Here is a 21589-nt window from a genome sequence, read left to right on the forward strand (position 1 = left end):
GTGGTCTGTGCAGCGCCAGGCTTACGTAAGTGAGCTCCGCCGCCATTGCGTAGTGGGGCTGGTCACGTGGTACCGTGTTGGTCTCGTGTCTGGTCCGCTCGCGTCTTCGACCCCTGCCACCTTTTCCCTCCCCCACCATCTTTGATTCCCTGATTGTCGCGTCACTCACATTGCTGTTCACCAAGTCAAAGCCGGTTCGACAATGGAATGTCACGATGCCGCGGTCCAAAACCCTTCAAGCGGCAGAGAAGAAGGCTATCGAGGGCAGTAACGAATCACAAGACAGCCAAGCCATTTTCGACCGATATGTGGCAGAATACGGGATCGGCGTGGTACGTACGGCCATGTTTGCTTTTTCTAGGGTGGCGTTTCCCCCAGTGGAGGCGTATTTTCTGCCTGCCCTGAGCATGTCTGGTGGCTCTGCTGCTGGGCAATGGATTGGATTGGACTGGATTGATGGCGACAATTTAGCACTGCTACGACACAGGCCTTGCTGCGACTTCGCGCTAACTATTTCGGGCACCACCATAGACAAGCAGCTCGCCCCCAAGAGCATCGTCCACCGCGTCGCGACACACTTCGAGAGGCAATAAACGACATCGCGACAGTCTTCCTTCGCGCCATTCCGATCCATTAAGCCAAAGCGAAAGTCAGCGCACTGCCCAATCTTTCCCCAGCACTGCTCCTCTGGTAGCGAGTACAAAAAACGCGGTTTGTCACACCCCCACCGACTGGACAAGGATGTCTCACATGGGGCTGGGATGGCACTGACCAGAATAGCTACCCCAGCACGACGACGACCACGAAACTCCGTCACCCGCGTTGCCTGTTGTCGCTACCGCTGCGGATGCTGCAGACCCAGATTGCGGCCCAGACTCCGACACAATTCCTGCGAGCCTGGCCTTGACAAGACTCAACATTCGAGACCACTCGAATTGTCTTGCAGCAGACCCAAACCCTCATGTCGACTACGACGCGATAAATCCGATACCTGAAGAGGTCTCCGCATCATGCACTACCGACAAAACCGCGAGGAAAGTCAATGCCCTCCCTAACGCTTCGGGCCCCGCGCTCTACACGAAAGTCAAGATGGACGTCTCGCAGCAATCCCCGACGCAAGATAACAACGATCGGGACTACGAGAACTACTACGAAGGCCCTTCATTTGTCGAGACGAGTCCTATTTCGCAGGACCACAGCGCCGAGCAGCCAGCGATACACGAGGAGGATTCCGCCGTTGTCGACTTCGGCAATCTCGACCATCTGATTCAAGGCGACACCCAGGGTGATACTCAGGGCGACGAAGAGCCTTCATCTTTCCCTGACCATGCCGCCCCTGTACACACCCGTGGAGCTTGGCGGAATCGCACTTCCAGTTCTCAACAACAATCCTCTGTTCAGCGTACCGACGGCCAGTCCCCTTTGCTGCCGACCGTCCCTCCGCCACAGACCCCAGCGCAACGTCATAACCCTTTTGCTGGAAAGAAGCTAGGTGACCCTGCCTTAGCAGGATCCCAACTTTTTGGCCAGACGCAATTTTCATCCGCAGTGAAGCAATTCAGCCCTACCTCTTCGAGACCATCGCCACACGTGTACGCCCACAACTCCATATCACCCAACATAGCTGAGACGTCGCCTCTTAAGAACCGGTACAACGTCACATCACCTCCCGATTTGCTTTCTTCGAGCCCTCAAGCTTTGCGAGTCCAAGGCCCGGCGCCCTACGACCGCCAACGTAGCCCGAGCAACTCTGCGCCTCTCGAAGATGGCACCATACCGGAGTCACCGCAAATGCCTGCCACGAACACACGGGGCTTACCGGAACCGATGGGCATTTATGAAAGCATGATGGAATCACAAGAGAGGAAAAGAAAGAGTGCTGAGGTCCAGCCCGAACTTTCGGGAGAGGAATCCGACGACGTGGCCACGAAAATGGAGCGGAGGAAACGTGCTGCAATGAAAAAGAAGGCAGCCGCGCAAGATCTTACAGCTATTCCTGTGCAGCGCGAAAGCTCTAATGCGTCTGTCGAAGTGCCCTCAACGACCAGAAAGCCGAGGAAACCCCCGCCGAGGAGAATGCGATACCGTGCTCGACGTGCTAACGAGGACTCGACTGCATCCGAAGATGAGGGCGACGGGTTCACAGTAGCCGATTCCCAGGGCCACGCAACCGATCAGCAAACTCGTGCCAGAAAGTCGCCTGACACCGTGGAAGTAGGCAATGGCACGAAGAATGGCCTTGTTTCGAGCAACGATGCGGTGCCCGACAGCGCCGGGCCAACCCAGAAGTCTGCCTCAAATGGTGGGGTACCTGGAACAGAAAGTTCGGGCAACGGATCTCGGCCCAAGGACCTCCTTATACCGGAAACCAGTCCCAACAATACTCAATCTCGGCCAGAAGGGAGAGATGATGTACCGCTAGACATGTCAGTAGACATTAAGAAGTCACAACAGGAAGAGGAACCAGGTGCACCGATGATCCAGCCAAACGATGTAGAAGCCGAGGCCGAGCTTCTACCCGAGACCCCAGAGCCCTCTCTCCCTCAGCCTTCTCGCCGCTCGAGCCGCAAGCCCAAGCCAACCCTCAAGGCACAGGTTCTCAAAGGTACTAACAGCGCCGTCGTGTCCTCAGATGCCGCCGCAACCAACGTGGCTACATCGCCAACTAAAGAGGAGCCAGATGAACGTCGACTCTCGCAGCGAAACGGTGCTAAAGTGGTCGACGAGGCGATAGCTACAGATGTAATCCATGCAGTAATGAATTCGACGGTGAACGGCGAGCCGCCTATGCCATCTTCACCGCCCCTACCAAAGGCTGTCAATGGTGTTGGGCCTCCAGGTACGGGTCTTGGTGAGAGTCTTGCCGAGCAAGGTCCGGCAACGCCCGACAATCGTATCAATCCCGCCGCTCCAACAGCTCCTGGCTCAACAACATCAACACTCAGCGTACTCACAGCCACGCCGGTTCCATCCTCCAAGAGTCCGACTGCATCACAAGAATCGGTGGAACTACCACCTCTCTCACCAGATAAGTCCAAACGTGGACGCCAGCCTGCCAAGGCTTTGCCTAGACTCGCTACTGGATCGAGAGCTCCCAAGCAAGGAACCCGCAAGCAGGTCCGGAGGGCAACTCGCCTTGATTCGGCGTCGACAGATGAGCTGCATCGATCGCCATCTGTCAACGGATTCGAGAACAGCATCATTCAACCTCCGAAGACTAGCGTCAAAGGCAGCCGCCTATCGATGCTCTCTCACACATCGACGTCTAAAGACAACGCTAGTAAGCCTCCTATTTTTGCTGGCATGGCATTCGCGATATCTTTCCAATCGAAAAAAGACGGGGAAAAAGCGGATCACTTCGAGCAACGAATGGGTCAAAGTCGCGAGATAGAGAAAATGATTCTACAGTGCGGAGGCTTGTTGTTGAGCAATGGCTTTGACGAGCTCTTCGAGCCCAACGCTCTCGGAAGCATGGCAACCAGCCCAACCTCAGAAACGAGGGACGAAAATCCACTGACGCTGACCCCGTTTGCGCAGACCATTGGTTTCACCGCCTTGATCGCTGATGGTCACTCCCGCAAGGTCAAGTACATGCAGGCTCTTGCTCTAGGGCTGCCGTGCATTTCGGACCGTTGGATTGCTACTTGCGTTTCGAAAGGGACTGTGGTCGATTGGCTCCCATACCTGCTCTGCGCTGGTCAATCCACTTTCCTCCGCGATGCCATCCGATCGCGATATCTAGCGCCCTATCCGGCCGCTGACGCACGACTTGTGGACGTCATTGAGAGGAGGCCGAAGATGCTGGAAGGGAGCCAAATCCTTCTCGTGATGAAAAAATCTAGGGCCGAAGAAAAGAAGATGCCATACGTGTTCTTGGCGCATGTCCTCGGCGCCACACTCTCAAGGGCGTACAGCGTCGATGAAGCGAAGGAGACCTTGAGGCAGCGAGAACTACTTGAAGACCCGTTTGATTGGGTCTATGTCGATGAACATACCGGATCGGAGGAAGGATTGTTCAGCGCTGTTGCTCCCACATCGAAGCCTTCGAAAGCATCGAAGAAGCGAAAGAGGGCTGCTCCATCAACAGACGACGCTCCCCGGCCGCCAAAGAGAATCAGGACGTTGAGCAATGAGCTTGTCATACAGAGCCTCATTCTAGGACGGATGATTGAAGAAGGTGAAATGGAGGTCTAAGTCACATGAGTGACCTGAATTGTATTACTACGTGAGATCTGGGATGGAAAAAAGGACGATGGGAGTTGTTACAAGGCACTTTGACGGCGTTTGAGCATGGGACGGACATGTTATGGGGATGATACCTTTAAGCGAGAGGCAAGCCTTGATATACTTTTGGTCAACGACCAATATCACCATAGTGATTCGAAATGAATCAACAGGATTTAAGTCATGTTCCCTGCGAGATGATGAGTGGGTTCAGCAGTGTTTCACGAGGAGCACAAAGTAAAACAAGTTATTGAGCGCGAAAACAGTAATCAATTCAGTGAAGTGATGGAGCCAGCCATGCCTTGTTAACAAAACGCCAAAGAACTCCTGATAGTAGGTACTTAGTTGCCCATCATTCCTGACCAATCTCGACACCTTTTGGCATTTTATGCCCAGGTCGGGGTCCCAATTCCCACGATTACTGCTTCCTGCTCACACTCGAGCCACGGCTGGGCGTGGGCGAGGGGGTGGTCATGCCAGTGGCGGCAATGGTGACCTTCTTCTTCTTCGGCTCCGCGCTGCCCTTGGCGCTCGTCTCGACCTCTCCAGCCTTCTTGACTCGGAGAGGGACAGGGAGCGCCGTGGGCAGGAGGCGGACGTTGGACTTGCCCACCCCCAGCTGGGCTCGGTGGGTTGCTGCCGCGGAGCCGAAGGAGCCGATTGCCACCAGGCCCTTGGGGAGTTCCGTTCTCTTCTTGGTGCGCTTGGTGACCCTGTTGCTTGTCTTTGTACTGCTGGGAATAGGGGCAGGGTCACCAGAGGCCTTGGCGGATGGGTTCTTGCCCTTGGTCTTGGGCTTCGGCGTCTTGGGCTCGGTCTTCGCCTTGGGCGACTTGGGCTCGGTTGACTTGGCCTTGGTCTCATCCGAGGTCTTCTTAATGGGTTTGTCGACCTTGGCATGAGCCTTGGGCGACGACTTGCCTGTGGCGGAGGAAGGAGACGACTTGGTGACGTGACCGGGCTTCCTCACTCCGGATGAGATGGGCTTCAGGACGTTGATCTTGACCTTGGCCACTCTCTCGATCCGAATGTTGGCGGATCGAGGGGCAGGCTTCAAGAAAGGCATCTTGAGTTGAGGTGAATGGGTATGTAGAGAATAGAAGAGAATAGGTATGGTTGGATGGTTAATCGTGATCCGGTCCCTGAGCTCTGTAGAATAGAAAGATTTAGTCCTCAGAAGAGTGGTGGATGTCCGAGCAGGAGTAGCAAACCTTTGGATGGGATGATGCTGAGTTATATAGGATGATTGAGGGAACCTCGATGGCCGACTGTGAGGATAAACTCGGGAAACGCAACGGGCTGGCCGTGATGGCGCAAGAGTACCAGACTCTTGAAAACTATCGCAGAATATTAGCCCTCCCGGTCTAACAGGGTATCGTGGAGGGGATGCTTGTGATACTTACGACTGAGGATGAAGACGGAGCTTTGGTACCGGACCGAAGCTGAAACGGTATCGGAGAAAAGTAGCGATTCGGAGAAGACACTGTACGGCTAAGTTAGGTTTGCTCTTTCCTTGGTAGCTGATATGGTGTATCTTACCTGGTTCCCGGATGGGTGAGGATATTGCGATGGGAAGTAGGTGAAAGGGCAGGTACCAGACCGGTCAAAAGTATCGTAGAAAGGGGGAATGAGAGAAGACCAGTCAATGGTCTTGAGAAAAGGATTAGTTCTGGAAAGCTAGGAGACTGGCTTAAGAGTTATTGGCGTGGAAAGTTGGAAAATTGAAGGAAGAGGGAGAGGTACCTGCTAAAATTGAGGAGAATGGTGAAAAGTCGACGGAGGAAGTTGAGGAAAAGAAATTGGGACGGGAGAAAATTTCAGGAGACCGGACTCTAGGCTGTGAGAAAATGTGATTTCGGAAGCCTTGGTGAATGTGAACAAGTTGTGGGATCGCTTCTCGCTCGAGATTTTACGGTAGCCTGAGTCTTCAGGAGGCCATCGACAAGGGAAGGAAGGAGCGGAGTAGTATCACAATAAGGGAAGGGGCAGGACGAATACGCGGTGATTATACACTGGTCCCAGCCACCACATTTTGATATCGATGGGAACACTGCCTGAGTGAAGCCAGAAGCTCGATTCGGGAAAAAGCTGCATGGGGCAGCAAGTGAAGGAACACGAGCATGATTGAAGGTGACTGAATTTGGTATCCAAGGGACGTTTGCGAAATTTCCGTGAGGCCCCTAACGGTACCGAGCTATCTCGCAGTGGCGGCCTTGTCTCTATCGTGTCATTATGACGAGAGCAACATGTGATGCTCTCATCCTGGTGAGTTGGCATGGACACTTCACGAAGTGAAGTGAGCCTCAGAACCTTGCTCTCAACTGAGGCTGGGCCTAGATTGACGATTACAGGACACGGAGGATCAAATCGAAGTCACATTCTCTGTGGATGCTTGCCATAATCGCCATCGTAGTCTACGGTGAATATTGTACAATTAGAGAGCAACCTCACTGAAGACCGTGAACATCTCATTGTCATCCGTAACGCCACGGCGGGCGTCATCATCCTGCTCGAAGAATCTCATCCAGTGATCAACAGCTCCGATGGGCTCCTTCACCTTCTTGGTGTAGACACCCTCCTTCATCTTTTCACTCTCGACCAGATCGCGGAGATACGCCTTGCAGCCTCTGATGAATAGCTCGTGGAGCGCCTTACAGGTCTTGGGCAACACCTCGATCTTGTGCAAAGCCTGGCCGAAACCGCCACCGACGATGCCCTTGGCCCGAATATCATCCGAAACGGCCTTAAAGAACTCTTGGTTCTCCATCTTATAGTCCTTATCCGTCTCGACGTAGGACGAGCGACAGGTCCTGGCTGATCCGTAGAGCTGGGTCGCGAAGGCCTGGATTTGGATGCTGTCGAGGCTGTATGTGCTCTGCAGCCACAGGGACGCGGAGAGGTTGCTGGCCTCCTCTTCAGGGACGGAGTCGTCGTCGGTGAACTTGAAGCCCACGGAGAAGGCTGTCTTGACCGTGGTGGTCAGGCCAAGCATCGCCTTGGTGGTCGTGAGGAAGTTGCGAACCTCGGGCTAAACTTTGGCAGGGAGCATGGCTTCAACTGAGCCTTGGTTAGAACATGTGTTAAAAGCTTCCAGGCTTGAGATAGGATGAGGCTGCTGTGAGAAAAAAGAACGAAAGATGACTTACGCTCACTGGGCTGGTGTCTCTTCTCAAGCTTCCGGGCGACGCGTGTTACAGCACAGAGAATGTTTCTGGACTTTAAGTCTTTGAATTTCAATCGTGTCGGACGCATGATGAGCAGTTGACTTTCGCGAACCTTGTTCACTTATTAGAAATAGCTGGGATGAGTCCACAGCTTTGAAAGGTTGAGTCAAAAATGCGAGTAGGTCTCGCGGTAATATAAAAGATACACGTGGAAAACTGGATTCTGGCTTGAGGAATCCAACTCGGGGATGATGCTGCTGCCAACGCACTGGACTGCCGCTCTCGTCGAGTTGGTGAGCGCAGCCGTGGTTGTTCGAGAAATAAGGACTTGATCGGCCACACCCGGCGCTTGGCACGGGCCGGGTCCGCCGATGCCAGCTCCACTCTTCGGCTTGAGCCCTGGAAGCTTGAACCCTTCAACGCCCAAGAGGACCCTACGGCTTGAACGACATGCCTCAATCTTGTGGGAATTATTCCAATCATTTGGTTTCGAATATATCTCTTTCCCACGTCAGACGCACACTGAACACTTATCTAAGTATCTGTTGTTCGCCGGAGAAAGAACACAATTGTTCAGCGTTGACCCGAGCTCAAAGGCGCCTGCGTAAGGAGGTTCTTTCAGATGATTTCGAAAGGAAACACAAAACTTCTTGAAGCAAGAAATCCTGAGATCAGCTACGCTGCAGCATAACCTCGGCTCTTTTTACCAGAGCGTCAACAAACTTATTGCCCCCTGCTGAAACCTCGGCCAGGCGGCGTGCGATCAGATCGGCCGGCTTGATCACATACTCCGGTACGACAACGTGACCCTTCTTCCACTCATACAGAAACTCGTGCTTCTCTCCCTTGCTCGCCATCTTCTTCGACCTGATGAACCCCTCCAGAGATCTAGGATTGTATGTGGCGTGATTCGCCACGCGGTAGTTGACAGACGGGTGGATCTCCTCATTTGTCTGGCCGAGATCATTGCCGACATCGTCTTTCTTATATTCTCCAGGAGTTCTAAACTTCGAGAAGAACGGCATGGCTCTCATGAAGGGCGCGAATATGTCGACGATTGGCCTCGTGGCCCAGGCGTCTTCCGGGTCGTACAAAGGGGACTTGAAAAACATCTCGTAAATTTTGCTGTAGTCCAGCCCCAGGCGCACGCGCTGCACCACCCAGCTCATACCGAAGGGTTGCTGATGGCGCGAGCGATGGATGAGCCGGTTTCGAGATAAGATTTCGCGATCGGTCAGCGTCGACATTGTATACTTCCCGTCCTTGTATCCGTGCTCATCGTCGAGCTGGATGAAGGTCTTGATCTGGTCGCACATCCATGTGAACGAAATCAGAGCAATTTCTGCGACATTGTCAGCTTACCCACTAGGCCCGGCAGATGACCGTCTGAAGACTCACGCTCAAAATCAAAGGGAAAGCCGTAGAGAAGGCCTGGATTACCGCCTCCGATATTGATATGTCCGCCAGGGAACCAAACCTGCCGCAGCTCAGGCTGATCACCGTTGAGCTGGTCCGCCATCTCACGCTCGATCAAGGCCGTCCATGCTTGGGAAAGCTCCTCTTCTGTGGTCTTCGAGTTCGCTTTCAAAAGTGACCTGAACTTCTTCGCAAGCTGGTCTTTTGGCTGTTCATGGCAGCCGGGACATTGCTCGTTCTTCAGCGGGAGACGCCAAAGCGTTGGCGTAAATGGCTGTCGATGCTCGTCGAGCGCGAGTGCATGGTAAGCATGCCTGATATCTACTACATATCAGAGGTGTTCGGCTTCCGAGGCTCGCAAGCTTGCGCTAGACTCACATCTACTCAGGGATGGGTTGTGAAATCCAAGGTCATCGACGCCAAGCCAAGGGGCAAGTCTAGCGATTTTGGTAGTCGCGCCCTGCGTCCAAGTCAAGCCGGGAATTCCCAAACTACCGACTGTGTCAAATACTCCGACGGCCTCAATGGCTCTAGTAAACTCTGGGGGAAGATTATGCGGCTTTTGGTCCCAGTGATGATCTTCTTGCTCGTGACCTTGCCAGTCTTCGAGAACCTTTGCACGAACACCGGTGATCCACTGTCGGTACTCCTTCGATGAACGGAAGTTGAAGCTGTCATTATGGCCATGTCTTCGGTAGAGGTCGTACAGAGCCGGGAAGTCGTCCATTTCCTGGGGCTGAATGATTCCAATATCTGTAATAAGACCTGCAACAGAGCGAGCCGTGTACGCCCCTCGGGAGAAGCCAAAGAAAAAGAGTTGGTCGTGCGGGGCATAGTTCATAACGATGAAGTTGTACGCCTCGATGACACTGGCCACAAGCCCGTCGCCAAAGGTCGCCTGCCTGCCCCTCTCGAGGATATTCACGCCACCACCCGTGCCGACGCCGGCGCTGTAGAAGACGACCTGCTGGCAGATGCTATCCTCTTTTCCATTCTCTTTGACCGATCCCGTAAGCGCGACGGAGCGGGCTAGGCGGGTCACGTTGGATGGAATGTTCTGTTGGCCGCTGACGGAAGATTGCCAGGTCCCGTCGCAGCAGATAACTATGCGCTTGGGGGTAGATTTCTGGCCCTTGTCTGGTACGAGAGTCTCGCGAGAAACTTGCAGTTTATCTACTTCCTCGAGGTAGTTGGCGGAGAGAAGGGTGTCGTCTTTGGCTTCATTCGTCGCCAATGTGTGGTGGGTCTTGACGCCTGTCGTCCCTTGGACGAAAGATCGCCAAAGGTTTGAGGAGTTTGTACTTGAAGGCGAGTTGGGCGACATGTTGAACTTTGAAGAGCGGATGACTGGCGATAATCAATTGTGGCCTACTAGGGGTTAGATGGCCATGGCGCAGAGGTGGATATCTATCATATACATGTATGAGAGTGGAGGTAGGAGCTCTCCAACAGCTGTATGAGCCTTTCTCGCGTACGAAGGCAGCTAAGGCTGAAGAGCTGAAAGAATTCCGCGTAGATGCCGTTCCCAGTAAAGCGAATCCAGCCGAACGCGGTGCGGACACAAGAATTAACAGATGACTTGACACGTGAAGATTACCTTTTTGTATAATCTTACATGTCCTTTGTCAAAAACAAGAAATCTTCTTCAAGTTTTGTTTTCATAGCCGATAAGATACCACATGTGAATCAAACAAAGACAGCCTCGAGGGCCGAAGCAATCTGAGACAACAATGCCGGTTGAACACGGCGAGAATTCTTCGCAAGGACAGGTAAGTTTCCCCCTCCCTATCTCGGAACGGCTCGTGGCTAGCGGCAATGGCATGCTTGAGCGCGTCTCCACCCTCGCACCAAGTCCCGCGTTCGGCACTCCGTTATCTCAACTGAACCCGTGCTTCCAGCTCACCAAGCATTCCACGACGCGTACTAAAATCATGTGTAATTGAGGCCGACCACCTCAAAGTCCTATTCCCGTCTCCGGCGGCCCAAGATAACTCTCCGCAATGGTCTTGTTCACCGCCAAGACGATCTTCTCAAGATAGACCTCTGGCGAATTAACCTGCCAACGAAGAGTATGCTTCCCCACGCCCATCCGCGGCAGCTGCACGACCTTTGTCCACACATGATCGGCCACATTGTCATTCCACTCTGGGGGGGTGTCACCCGGCGTAGCAGGGTCGCCAAGCACGCGTGTGAAGTTCGCGGTGCCGCTACCCTCAGCACCGTCATCCGCCAGTGCGAGGGAGAATTCCATTGGGAGGTTTGGGTCTGTGTCGAGCGCACCGTTGATGTAGACCGTGGCGTTGATTGTTTTCGAGATGTTGGAGAAGATGTAGATGTCGTAGTCCACCCATGCGGCACGAGCTACTTCGCTGGACTGTCGAGCGGCAGTAAATGGTCTCAGGGCGACGGATCCTGATTCTGAGCGGGAGCCAAGGTGCTCGATGTGCGTGAAAGCCACGCCAGCATCACTCTCAGACTCGGCGGATGCGCGTTGGTAGTGAGGCCCCTCGATGGATATGAGGCCGGCTGTCTCAGGGAACCCGACGAAGCCCTCAGGGGCACGATGGTTCAGCACGGGAATATGGATCAAGTCAAAGTAAGGAGCCGGATCCCACTCCACGCGAATCGAAACGGTCTCGTTGAACTCTGTAGGTACCGAGTCCCAGTCAATGGAGACTTCGATTCTCTCCTCAGGTTTGTCATCGGATAAGACGCCGAAAGTACTGGGCACAAGAACCCAAGGGTAAGGGACCTCCAGCGTCCAATTGATGGACTTTCGGTGATCGCCACGGTGAAACAGCTCGATAAGTCGGGATTTTGGCCCGTGAGGTTCCATAGCCGGCAAGACTGGGGAAAAGCCCTCGTCGGTTGGTAATGCCGGATGGATAGAGCCACAAATCCGGCCTTGTCGGTAGGCGCTGAGGGAGTTCTCGACGTATATGCCGAGCTCGCCGACGCCCCAGTCGAATGCTTGCCGTTGTTGGACATATGAAAGGTTAGCGACCACGTCGCTGGACGAGGGCCGCCAGTCCGTGAGATCCATGTCGTACTTTGGCGTAGTGAGTAAGCCTTTCCATTTGCCGTCCAGCATCGTATCGTATTCTTCAGTGAGGTCAAAGTCATCGTCAAAGTGCTGTAGAACCTGTTCTGCGATCAAGTTTGCAGAATTCCGCCTCTCGTAGCTGTACTGTCGATTTCTCCCCGAGCTGATCACGATGAAATGATAATGATATCCGATCAAGGCGGGATACGTGAGGATATGGAACAATGCGATGCGACGATCCTCTGGCATGGCCCCGTGTAGAGCCTTAGCCTTTTCTGCTAGCTGTCTCCAGGCCTCGAGAACGCGTTCTGCCTCACGGTAGTTAAGGATAGAATATGTAATGGGTTGTAGTATCTCGAACTTGCGCATCCCGACCAGGTGGCTGTACGTCATGAGCGCAGAAGAGATCTCTTCGGCGTGCTCCGGACCAAAGTCACGAGTTGCGAGTGCCGTCAGGTAAGAAGGTATTTTGGCAAAGCCGAACCTGCTCGTGTTCCAAGCCATGTCCATGGCAAAAGAAAGTGGTAACTCGTTGGGCTTGATGTCGCCTACGTTCATGATCCAGATTCGTCGGGTGCCGCGCTCGTAAGCCTGAGATAGCTCTTTGTAGACTTTAGGCTGAATGCGAGTCAGAAGTCTTAGTTATCCTACGATGTTTTCCTCGAGACTAGAGTGGACTTACAAAGTTGTTGGTGTTTTGAGACTTCCAGCTCTTTGGTTTGCCAACATACTGGAAGTGGAAGTAGACCTGTATAGAGACGATATCAGGATCTGATTATCTCATGGAATTCAGGCGACGACTCACTCCAATGCCTCCGACTCTCTCACTCTCTAATTCGGTCGGGAGTCGTTGGATATTTCCCCAATTGTCGTCAGTGAACATCAAGGTCACATCTTCAGGAGGATTCAGGCCAGCTGCATAGTATGTGGCAACTTCCTTGTATATGGTCCACACCTCTTGAGCAGTAGCCAAAGTCAGTCAACAGGCTTGGATGTATAGCATAGGCAACTGCTGGAAGGGGGTTTTTGAACTCACGGTTTGTCGCCGTGACGTTTCCGTGATACTTTGCCAAGATCTCTCGTTCTGTGGCAAAGACATCCTCAAGGACCGCAATCGGATCATCGGCATCGATGGGACCATCATCAGTGCCTCGCATTCCCAATGTAAAGTAGGACTCATTGTTGCCCGCTCGGCGAATCCCCTCGTCCATGAAGGCGACCACGTTCTCTTTGTTGTTGACCCAGTCCCAGTCGCCCTTTGGATCTTTCTTCCACTCATTGCTCGCTCGCTGCATGGGCTCATGGTGGCTAGTAGACACGACAATGCCATAATCTTCCGCCATTTGCTGATTCCGTGGGTCGTCGGTGAAGAAGATCCTTCCCGGCTTAGGAATGTAACTTGCCCACATCGCAGGCCAGATGAAGTTGGCCTTCAGTCGGAGAAGCAGGTCAAAGACGTGCTGATACAACTCGGAGTCAAGGGTAAAGTTGCCCACGTTGTTCTTCTTCCTCCCCCACCAGCCGACGAGTGCGGGTGCTTCGTCATTGATGAAGAGACCTCGGTATTTCACGCTGGGCTCGCCATGGGTTGTGATCTTGTTAAGAGCGTAGATTTGGGTGTGCTTGGTTGTCGACACGTCTGCCCACCAATGTAGACTAACAGGGATGTAATCAGCTCGACAAAGTCTCTAGACAGATTTCTGATGGCTTCCTTAATCTTGCAACCCTGCGGTAGGGATGTTTGTCATTCTAGACGTCGGATCCTTGCTTGAATGGAGAAGAGGAAGGCTAGGAGACTTACGGCGACTGTCCACATTGCTCAGAAAGGGTATAAATGCCAAAGATTACGGCTCGCTTATCGCTTCCCGCGATGACAAGAGCGCGGGAAATCCCCGGTAGAGGGCTCTCAACGACCTGGGTTCGAAACGTTTCCCACTTCCCGCCAATGTCCTTGACTTCTATCTTTCCGCTGTTGACAAGCTCCTGAATAATAGCCGATTCGACTGTTCCAGCAATGATTGCAACATCGGCGATGATTGTCGAAAATGCTGCCGTTGCCCCGGTTTGATTATCTCCTTCCTGGGCTGTCCACAGGTGGACGGATGGCTTTGTTCCTGTGATTTGCTCGAAGTCGCCAGCCAGATTATTGACTGCAATGCCGATACCTACAGGGTCGTCGGCGTCTTGGATTAAAGTCGCGTCCTGAAGCTCGATAGATCCTTCCGAGGCTTCAAACGCGATGAAAGATTCTTCCAGTAGAGCTGTGATGAGGCTAGCGCATGCCACCAACCACATCCATGGGATGCCACTGTGTACCTTCATAATGGATCATCGGCAAGCCTGACTGGAATATAGTAAAACATACATGGATGAGATGAACTTGATAGAACGAAGGTGGTTGCGTTGCTCTAGCTGTGCAGCTTGGATATATACACAAGAACTATGTTACACAGCATCGCGTGATGACCGGAATACTATGTCGTGACAAATGCCATTTGACGACCTTCGTATCTTCCATGATATGTCTGTGCAGTTGAACATAATGGTAGCATGGAAAGCCTGATGACGTCCATAGCGGCACACCTCATGAGGTGAACGGGGAAGGGTAAGCATTCCCGTGGGAACAAGGCGACTTCATTTGTTGACCGAGGGAGTATTTGCAGCTTGACAATCTTGGCGCGGGGTTGCGGGGTTGAGGACGAAGCAAGAGGGCATCGCGTGGTCTTGGAATGATCCAGTGCAGTTGTGCAAGCGGACGAATCATTTCCTACTTGTACTCAAAGGTTGCAGATTGCCAAGCCAGATCAGAGCTTATTTACCCGGAAGGAGACCTGCATGGCCTTCATGTACCCCGACAGGATTATCCCGATGTCCGAACATCTCTTGGATCAAGACGATCATTATTGAACAGTGTGGGTATGGCCTTGAACAAAAGCAATGCTGTTCTCGTAACGTCTCCTCTATCTCACTTGGACGTTGACGTTTCTATTCTATCATCGGTTTGTGCGGTTGTAGCTGCGCGTCGCTAATCTTTGGTCTCGTCATGTACATCTCCTCTCTTCTGAAAGACATCACTGGTTGTGAAGAGACGTGGTTGGCTTCTAGGAACACCCGAAGTATCTCAATCATCATCCACGTTGCCATCCGAATAGTACTCAAAGGCCGTGGGCAGTGGTGCGTCTTTGCTGTTGGGGCCGTCCGGATCAACTTCATCCACCAAGTGCTTCTTGACTTCCTGCGCGACAGGCTGGGTAGAGTCCACAGGGGCAGAGCCTTGGACTGGGCCCGGTGAGTGGTGGGTATGGTCTGCTCGCAACATCGTTGTCATCCACTTTGCCCATTCCCAGGGCTTCTCTCGGCCAGATGGCAAGCTGTTGAAGTACTCCCATCCCATGACTCCTCCAAACCGCGCATAACGATTTCGGAGCGTCAGAAGCACAGCGCCGAGCATTTCCCATGGGACCCATCCGCCACCGTTCTCAGGATTCGTGACCAGGCCCATGACGACCTTCTCCGGTGCCCAGCCCTTTGCGAGGATCATCTCGTACATGATCGGGTTACTGACGTCGCCCCATCCGCAGTAGAACTGAGCATTGTACCAGGCAATCTCTTTCCCTCGCATGACCTCCAGAGCCTCGTAGTCGAAGCCACTCAGGTTGTTCTCGGAGTTCAGCAGTGCCACGGCCACGGGCGCCATAGAAATGAGGAAGTCCTTGCCAAAGTCTTGTCGCACGCGGTCAATGAGCCGTATAACACCGCCTAGGCTCATCTCCTCTTCGACGTCGAGATCGATACCATCCAGCCCGCGTGAGCGGAGCATGTCGCGCAAGGGTATGTAGTATTTTTCAAACTTCTCCTCGTCCCCATCCAGCCTCTCGTAGGAGCCCTTAGCAGCACCGCCGAGCATACCAAGTACCTTGACGCCGCTGGCCTGCAGCACCCGTAGCTCAGCCCATAGTGTTAGGAATCGCGGGTTATCGGGGGTATGGTCGTTCAAGGTAAGGCCGTGGGGATCATCGTTAATGTGTATCGCCGCGAGAATTACGTGGGTGACGCTGATCCCTCCTTGGGTAAGGAGGGGGAGGATCGAGATGGGCTTGCCGTCGGGCGTGTGATGTGTTTGGTAATAGGTGATTACCCGCGGGAGAGGCTGAGGCGGGACGGGCGGCATTGGAGCGAAAGAGGTTGGCTGCCTCGATCCCGCGAGGATCGAGGGCTTCCGTATGGGATTGGAACGACAGACGCGACGCGTGGGATGGTGGAAGATCGAGTGGTTGCATGCGCCAGCGCTTTGGGACAGCTAACCATGCGGGGGTGGAAATTGGGAGGTGTTCGGATTGACGGCCCCTCCGCGAGGCCCTGCTGAGAGCTGCGTCATCAGGGCCCTCGCAGCTGACATAAGCTCATTTCTATTTCATCCCTGCTTCACTCACTCTCTCGCTCACTCACATCGACATCTCATCTCATCGATCATGAAAGTTGCGCTTAAGTCATGCATTTTGAACTATTTATTTGATGAATCCTTGATTTATTGGAACTGATGTTCGAATACTTGCATTCATCTTTCTACCGTGTCACCATCTACACCCACTAGAGCTTACAATCTGAGGCCGCCGCATAGATGAAAAGCCTATTAACAACGTCGATCAACTACTCCTACCAGATTGGCTGCTTCCCACCCTTATCCATGACTCTAGTCTTGCTCGGATACTGGGATACCACGTGGAAGCACCCAACGGAATACACTGTGAGAATAACCCCAATGATATAGTACAACTGTTGATCGAAGATTTCCGGAATAGTGAGCACAAAGAACCCGAAAGGCGCAAAGGTCCAGATGGTGCCGATGATGTTGACAACGCAGAAACCGAGAGATAGTCCATGCCGGGACCCAGCCCTCAAGTAGTGATGAGTAGGCCCAAGGACGATCAGGACGTTGGTGAAGCAGAACCATTGCATGACGGACCCCTCACCCATAAACTCAATGGCCAGAAGCACGATCGAGTACATGCCCATCTGCAGCGCCAGGGCGTATGTAATGGCTGCCGACATTGATGGCTGCTTTCCGAGGACATTCCCAAAGCTGGCATCGCGCTCTTTGGTGATGGATCGATGGATAGTCCATACTTCCAGCATCGTCCAGAGGAAGAGCGCTATTGACGTGCCTCTCAGGTACCAGTGCTCCCCGTACTGAGAGGCGGCCTTGCCAAGGGTATAAGACCATGTCGAGTCGTGGGCGAGGTAAAATGAATGCATCCAGAAGGGCATCGGGCCCTTTCCTTCACGTAAGGTGAGCCTGACAACGTAGGTATACTGGAGGTAGCCGATGATGAAGCTGACGGCAGAAGCGATCAAAATTGGAGTATTGTCCAAACGATAGACCTCCGTTATACGCTCATAGTAGTTAATTGCCGTCATGTTGCCGATAGATCCACTGAGTTAAGGTGCTAAATGTAAGTGCAATCTTACACGGAGTTTAGAAGAGATTCGACGCCGGCAAGCGGATTCAATCCAGCACTAAAAACCGAGTAGAAAGAGATCATCACCAGCAGCATTCTGACAGAGTCTTCTTATAAGACTTCAGAATCTAGTCTAAGGGAAGGCAATGCCCAGTCCTTCATAGCATGATCTAAGTCAAGGTTTGAAGACATCGGCGCCGAGATCCCAAGTCGAGACAGTCTAAGCCCAGCGCCAACGCTATGGCCCCCTCGAAATACCGGCAACCAGGTTCTTGACACGGATGTCCCTGGTTTCTGGGATTCTAAAAATGCAAGTGGGATGTTGATGTCTCCGCTTCATCGGGGTCCAACGCACACCGCTTGAACTCTGACATGGGCATCTCAACATTGTCAGCCAAGCTTCGGCTGAACACATCGCCGCTCAAGCTGACTGTGTAGAATGCACTGGCCAGTGGCCAGAAGATGAAATCAGAAATCACGTAACCTTCAAAGCTCATGAAGACCTAGATAACCTCTTCATACTGGTTGATCAGGCGCTGAGGCACAAGACCCCGTAACACCACTACGCCAGCGTGCACAATCCCCCATCTCACCGTCGTCAAAACGTCCGCCATAATCCAAACCAAGCCATTCGTCCTCTTCCGCTCTCTCCGTAGAGCGACCTCGCCCCGTACCGCGCGCTCCGACATGCTCGCAACCAGAGCCTCCATCTCACCTTGCGGATCCCAAATCATCTCGTCGTCCTCAAAGTCATCCTCATCATCAAAGGCGTCAAACGCCCGCCGCGAAGATGCCCCGTACGATCGACTAGGTCGCGCGTGGTGATAGGCCCAGCAGGTAAGCGTCGCCAGGTACAGACACCACGGCACGTGGAAGAGGTTCATGGCCTCCATGCTGTTCAGCGTTCTCTTGGTTTCGACTAGCATTCTCGCCGCGTGCCATGCTGCTTCGGACGCGGATTGCTTGGATTGGTCGGCGTTGGTGTCGGCAGCCCCTCCTCGATCTTGTCTTGGGACGAGTGGGTGGTTTTGCTGCTGCTGCTGTGTCTCGCAAGCTGACGCAGCCCATTTCTTCACAACCTGTGCGGATCTGTGGTAATCTCGTTGCTGTACTGGCCTACCGAGGATGTGACGAGCACCAGCGTATATCTGAACATCCAAGAAGTCCATGTTGAGTAAAGCTTGTGCTGAATGATAGAGAGCCTTGTATGCTGCCGCGAACGACTCGAACTCCACTTTCCGAGTCATATCTTCGTCGCCCTCCTGCCGTTGAACTCCCTGGGCCTGGGAGGCAGATCCCCGTTGTAATTGGGACGCGAAGCTGCCGCAGAATGCATCAAAGTCGTTTTTCCATGCGTCGTAGGCGGTGCTCAGCAATTTGCGCCAACCCATCCCGAAGCTATCTCCGGAGACGACACCCAGAGCCGTCTGATCACGCCGGCCCATGTCCCAAGAGATGGACATCAAGCCATGAAGAACAAGAATCCTCGAGAATCCAGTGAGGCCAGCTGGTCGCGGGGCTGAAGGTGTAAGATAAGATTTCAGAGTGGGCAAGTAGAACAACCTCTGGTCGCTAAGACTTGAGCGCCATGCCGACGCCCATGATGCGGCATCCCGAGCTTCCCATATGCTCTGGCTGCACGGTAGTTCCAGTCGGAGCTCAAAAGCTGACATGCAGAGACTCTGGCAGAAGAGAACTGCGTGCTGCGTATCCCACATAAAACAGAGCAAGGCCAACCTGGGCTTCTGTTAGCCCTCTGCTGACTACAACGAATGCAAAGGGAACGTCAAGACATACCTTTTCTTCTGCTCCGCATCGGCCCACTTCCTCCATGCCTGGTCCAAGATGCCGGCGTTATCTTCGCCCGAGACTGGTGGCGGACCCGGCGGTCGCACAGTCTGGCAATCGGAACGGCGAATGAGATTGATCAGAAGTCCATGGAACAAATGGCTCATGTCGTGTTGTTTCTGACCGGCACGTGACTTGCCAAAGCACTCGACCAGCAGGATTGTCTGCAATGTCCAGAGCTCTGGTCTAGGTGAGAATCCGGCATGGGCAAAGATGCTCGGCCGGATTACATCATGTATGCAAACAGCAAGTTGATGACAGTCTTTGCTCGAGTACGTAGCACCTAACAGCAGGATGGACAACAGTAGCAAAGGTTCGGTATTCCTGCAGTCAAATGTCTCTAGGTGGATGAGTGGGTATGCGGTGTTGAAGCGAGTGAAGAATAGCTCCAGATACGACTTTAGTGAGTCCGCTGATAGTAACGGGTGCTCCCATATTGTGGCGCGTTGGTCAGGCAGGTTGGGCTTGGCGCCGTCAATGACGTTTAACAACCTCTCTCTCACATCTTCGCCAATAGGAGGGATTGTTAGCGGCTTCCTCAAGGAAGACAGTGGTCTTTCTGGTTCGGTCGGAGTTGGCCGGCTGGGTGCAGGGTAACGCTGCCGAGCTGCTGATGGCGCATCGCTAGGTCTTCGAAACTGCGCGATGTCTGAGCTCCTCTCCCTGGAGTTTCTCATCGCTTGCCGTCTGGCAGCTTCACTAGCGGTTGTTGAGGTGTTGCTTGGTGGATCGGACGACCTCTGCCTCTCCTGATCCTTGCTAGTCATCTCCATGGGCTCTGTCCACAGCTGTGCGCTCTTCATCGACTCCGGTGTGATGGCGACGTTTGCTTGCGATTTAGTTTGGGATTGATTGTTTGCCACGTGAGTTTCAAAATCTTGAGCTAGATTCGAAGGTCTCGACGCTGCGGTGGGGGCCGAGTTTTCTTGCATGTTGAATAGCCAGTTGTAATCCAGCGCAGTCGTGTATGGCATATTAAAGGAGCTGGCAGTGTCGGGTTGGAAGATCTGATCGTAGTCCAACTGTTCGCTCATGAATGATGTCTCACCCCAGCTACTGGACTGGGTCGTATTAATGTCGAAGTGGCTCTCCGATCCTATAAAATCGGAAAACTGTAAAGAAGGAGGGAACCCCGAGAAGTTGGTGACAGGTTCAGTTGGATTGAAAACGTCTTGACGTCCAATGGAATACTGTTGAGCGTCGCTCTGGCTTCCTGGCCGAAGATCCAAGGTTGAGCGCCTGTGAAACTCTGGTGATATGTTGTCGATGGAGTAGTCTTGGTCTGGCTCAATGTCTAAGCCGGACAGACTATGATCCCCGTCGTGGGGTTCCGGGTCAGGTGAAGGAACTTGTTGAGCTTGAGGACGCTCTTTTCCTCCCGATGCCCGGCCCCGTCCAGACGGATTCGGGCAGGGCCGCTTTTCTACAACAGACCCGTCCGGGGCCTTCCAAGATCGCTTTCGTGTGTCTAAAACGCCGCAGCCTGGTCCGCCTGCTTCGAGATCTTTTTGGCGGTGACGGTCCATATGCCGTTCTGATTGTAGATGAATATGAAGTCAGCGGGCTATTCGTTTTCGGAAGGCTCGAGATTGAATTACAAACGGTAATAATTGTCGGCATATTGCTTTACTGTTTCGTCTTTGAATCTACTTACTCAACAGATCAGGTCGCTTGAAGTGGGCATTGCATAAATCGCAGCTCAACCCGCCAGGCATATGGTTGAGAGCATGACGTTGCATATGCTCAGCCCGAGTGAAGCGTCTGTTGCACCCAGGGTGCGTGCAAGAAAAGGTCTTGTCTTCGCCCATCAAGCCTTCTGAGCTCTCTGAGCGACGATGGTTCTCACCAGCACCAGCCATGGCGTAGGAGTCGTTCATAGTTTCACCGCCGAGTTGCAAATTACACCAATCCACTTCCGAGAAAGGAACCTATGTCAGTCGACCCCTGGCACAGCGAAGGAAAGAAAATTTCGATAACTCGGGCCTTAGGAAGAGACTTGGAAAGACTGGCAAAGTTGGCAGAGTGAAACCACGGTTCAGGTGTCTCGCTCGCTTCGATAGGAGCTCATAGATGGGGGAATGGGGATGGACATAGCATCCGAATGTGCCGTCCCACTTCTCCGCATTTCCTCCGGCTTTGAAGAGTAACGATACCCGGCTTCCTAGGCCGAGTAGAATCTCCATACTAGGAAGTATGAGAAATCTCCGATTTGTTCATCGCACAACATCCCGGCACTAGGTCTCGGTGTCGCCCCTCCCCCACTCTCGAAGACTCCCGCGACCACTGATAAGCATCGTCTCTGGCCTCGCAATTCGTATCCGACAACACCAACATAAGTCCGAGGAGATAAGAGTGGGGTACAGGCGACTTCGGCGTGCTGGTAATATGCTCCAACTGCGGGCGTATCTTATCTAGCTACTCTAGATATGCGACAC

General features: G+C 53.2%; 8 protein-coding genes across 8 annotated transcripts; 2 read left to right on the forward strand and 6 right to left on the reverse strand.

Moving 5' to 3' along the window:
- Positions 1 to 215: 215 nt before the first annotated feature.
- Positions 216 to 4194, forward strand: CLUP02_07420 (UbiD family decarboxylase; the record flags this gene model as incomplete). Its single annotated transcript, XM_049286415.1, has 2 exons — positions 216 to 332; positions 790 to 4194. 2 exons carry the CDS (start codon positions 216 to 218, stop codon positions 4192 to 4194), a joined length of 3522 nt encoding a protein of 1173 aa, XP_049143558.1.
- A 96-nt stretch (positions 4195 to 4290) lies between these two features.
- On the forward strand, positions 4291 to 4533 carry CLUP02_07421 (uncharacterized protein; the record flags this gene model as incomplete). Its single annotated transcript, XM_049286416.1, has 2 exons — positions 4291 to 4375; positions 4439 to 4533. The coding sequence occupies 2 exons, from the start codon at positions 4291 to 4293 to the stop codon at positions 4531 to 4533; spliced, it is 180 nt and encodes a 59-aa protein (XP_049143559.1).
- Positions 4534 to 4642: 109 nt separating this feature from the next.
- On the reverse strand, positions 4643 to 5290 carry CLUP02_07422 (uncharacterized protein; the record flags this gene model as incomplete). The annotated part of the gene is made up of 1 exon (XM_049286417.1): positions 4643 to 5290. One exon carries the CDS (start codon positions 5288 to 5290, stop codon positions 4643 to 4645), a length of 648 nt encoding a protein of 215 aa, XP_049143560.1.
- A 1368-nt stretch (positions 5291 to 6658) lies between these two features.
- Positions 6659 to 7216, reverse strand: CLUP02_07423 (uncharacterized protein; the record flags this gene model as incomplete). The annotated part of the gene is made up of 1 exon (XM_049286418.1): positions 6659 to 7216. The coding sequence occupies one exon, from the start codon at positions 7214 to 7216 to the stop codon at positions 6659 to 6661; it is 558 nt and encodes a 185-aa protein (XP_049143561.1).
- Positions 7217 to 8059: 843 nt separating this feature from the next.
- CLUP02_07424 (peptidoglycan binding domain-containing protein) lies at positions 8060 to 10128 on the reverse strand (the record flags this gene model as incomplete). Its single annotated transcript, XM_049286419.1, has 3 exons — positions 8060 to 8730; positions 8787 to 9125; positions 9183 to 10128. 3 exons carry the CDS (start codon positions 10126 to 10128, stop codon positions 8060 to 8062), a joined length of 1956 nt encoding a protein of 651 aa, XP_049143562.1.
- Positions 10129 to 10758: 630 nt separating this feature from the next.
- CLUP02_07425 (uncharacterized protein) lies at positions 10759 to 14169 on the reverse strand (the record flags this gene model as incomplete). The annotated part of the gene is made up of 5 exons (XM_049286420.1): positions 10759 to 12465; positions 12530 to 12595; positions 12653 to 12804; positions 12884 to 13503; positions 13649 to 14169. The coding sequence occupies 5 exons, from the start codon at positions 14167 to 14169 to the stop codon at positions 10759 to 10761; spliced, it is 3066 nt and encodes a 1021-aa protein (XP_049143563.1).
- A 799-nt stretch (positions 14170 to 14968) lies between these two features.
- On the reverse strand, positions 14969 to 16018 carry CLUP02_07426 (chitinase; the record flags this gene model as incomplete). Its single annotated transcript, XM_049286421.1, has 1 exon — positions 14969 to 16018. One exon carries the CDS (start codon positions 16016 to 16018, stop codon positions 14969 to 14971), a length of 1050 nt encoding a protein of 349 aa, XP_049143564.1.
- Positions 16019 to 16503: 485 nt separating this feature from the next.
- On the reverse strand, positions 16504 to 21031 carry CLUP02_07427 (uncharacterized protein; the record flags this gene model as incomplete). The annotated part of the gene is made up of 5 exons (XM_049286422.1): positions 16504 to 17281; positions 17664 to 17750; positions 17829 to 18941; positions 19104 to 20688; positions 20809 to 21031. 5 exons carry the CDS (start codon positions 21029 to 21031, stop codon positions 16504 to 16506), a joined length of 3786 nt encoding a protein of 1261 aa, XP_049143565.1.
- Positions 21032 to 21589: the final 558 nt, after the last annotated feature.

Source organism: Colletotrichum lupini, chromosome 4 (assembly GCF_023278565.1).
Source record: "Colletotrichum lupini chromosome 4, complete sequence".
Lineage (NCBI taxonomy): Eukaryota > Fungi > Ascomycota > Sordariomycetes > Glomerellales > Glomerellaceae > Colletotrichum > Colletotrichum lupini.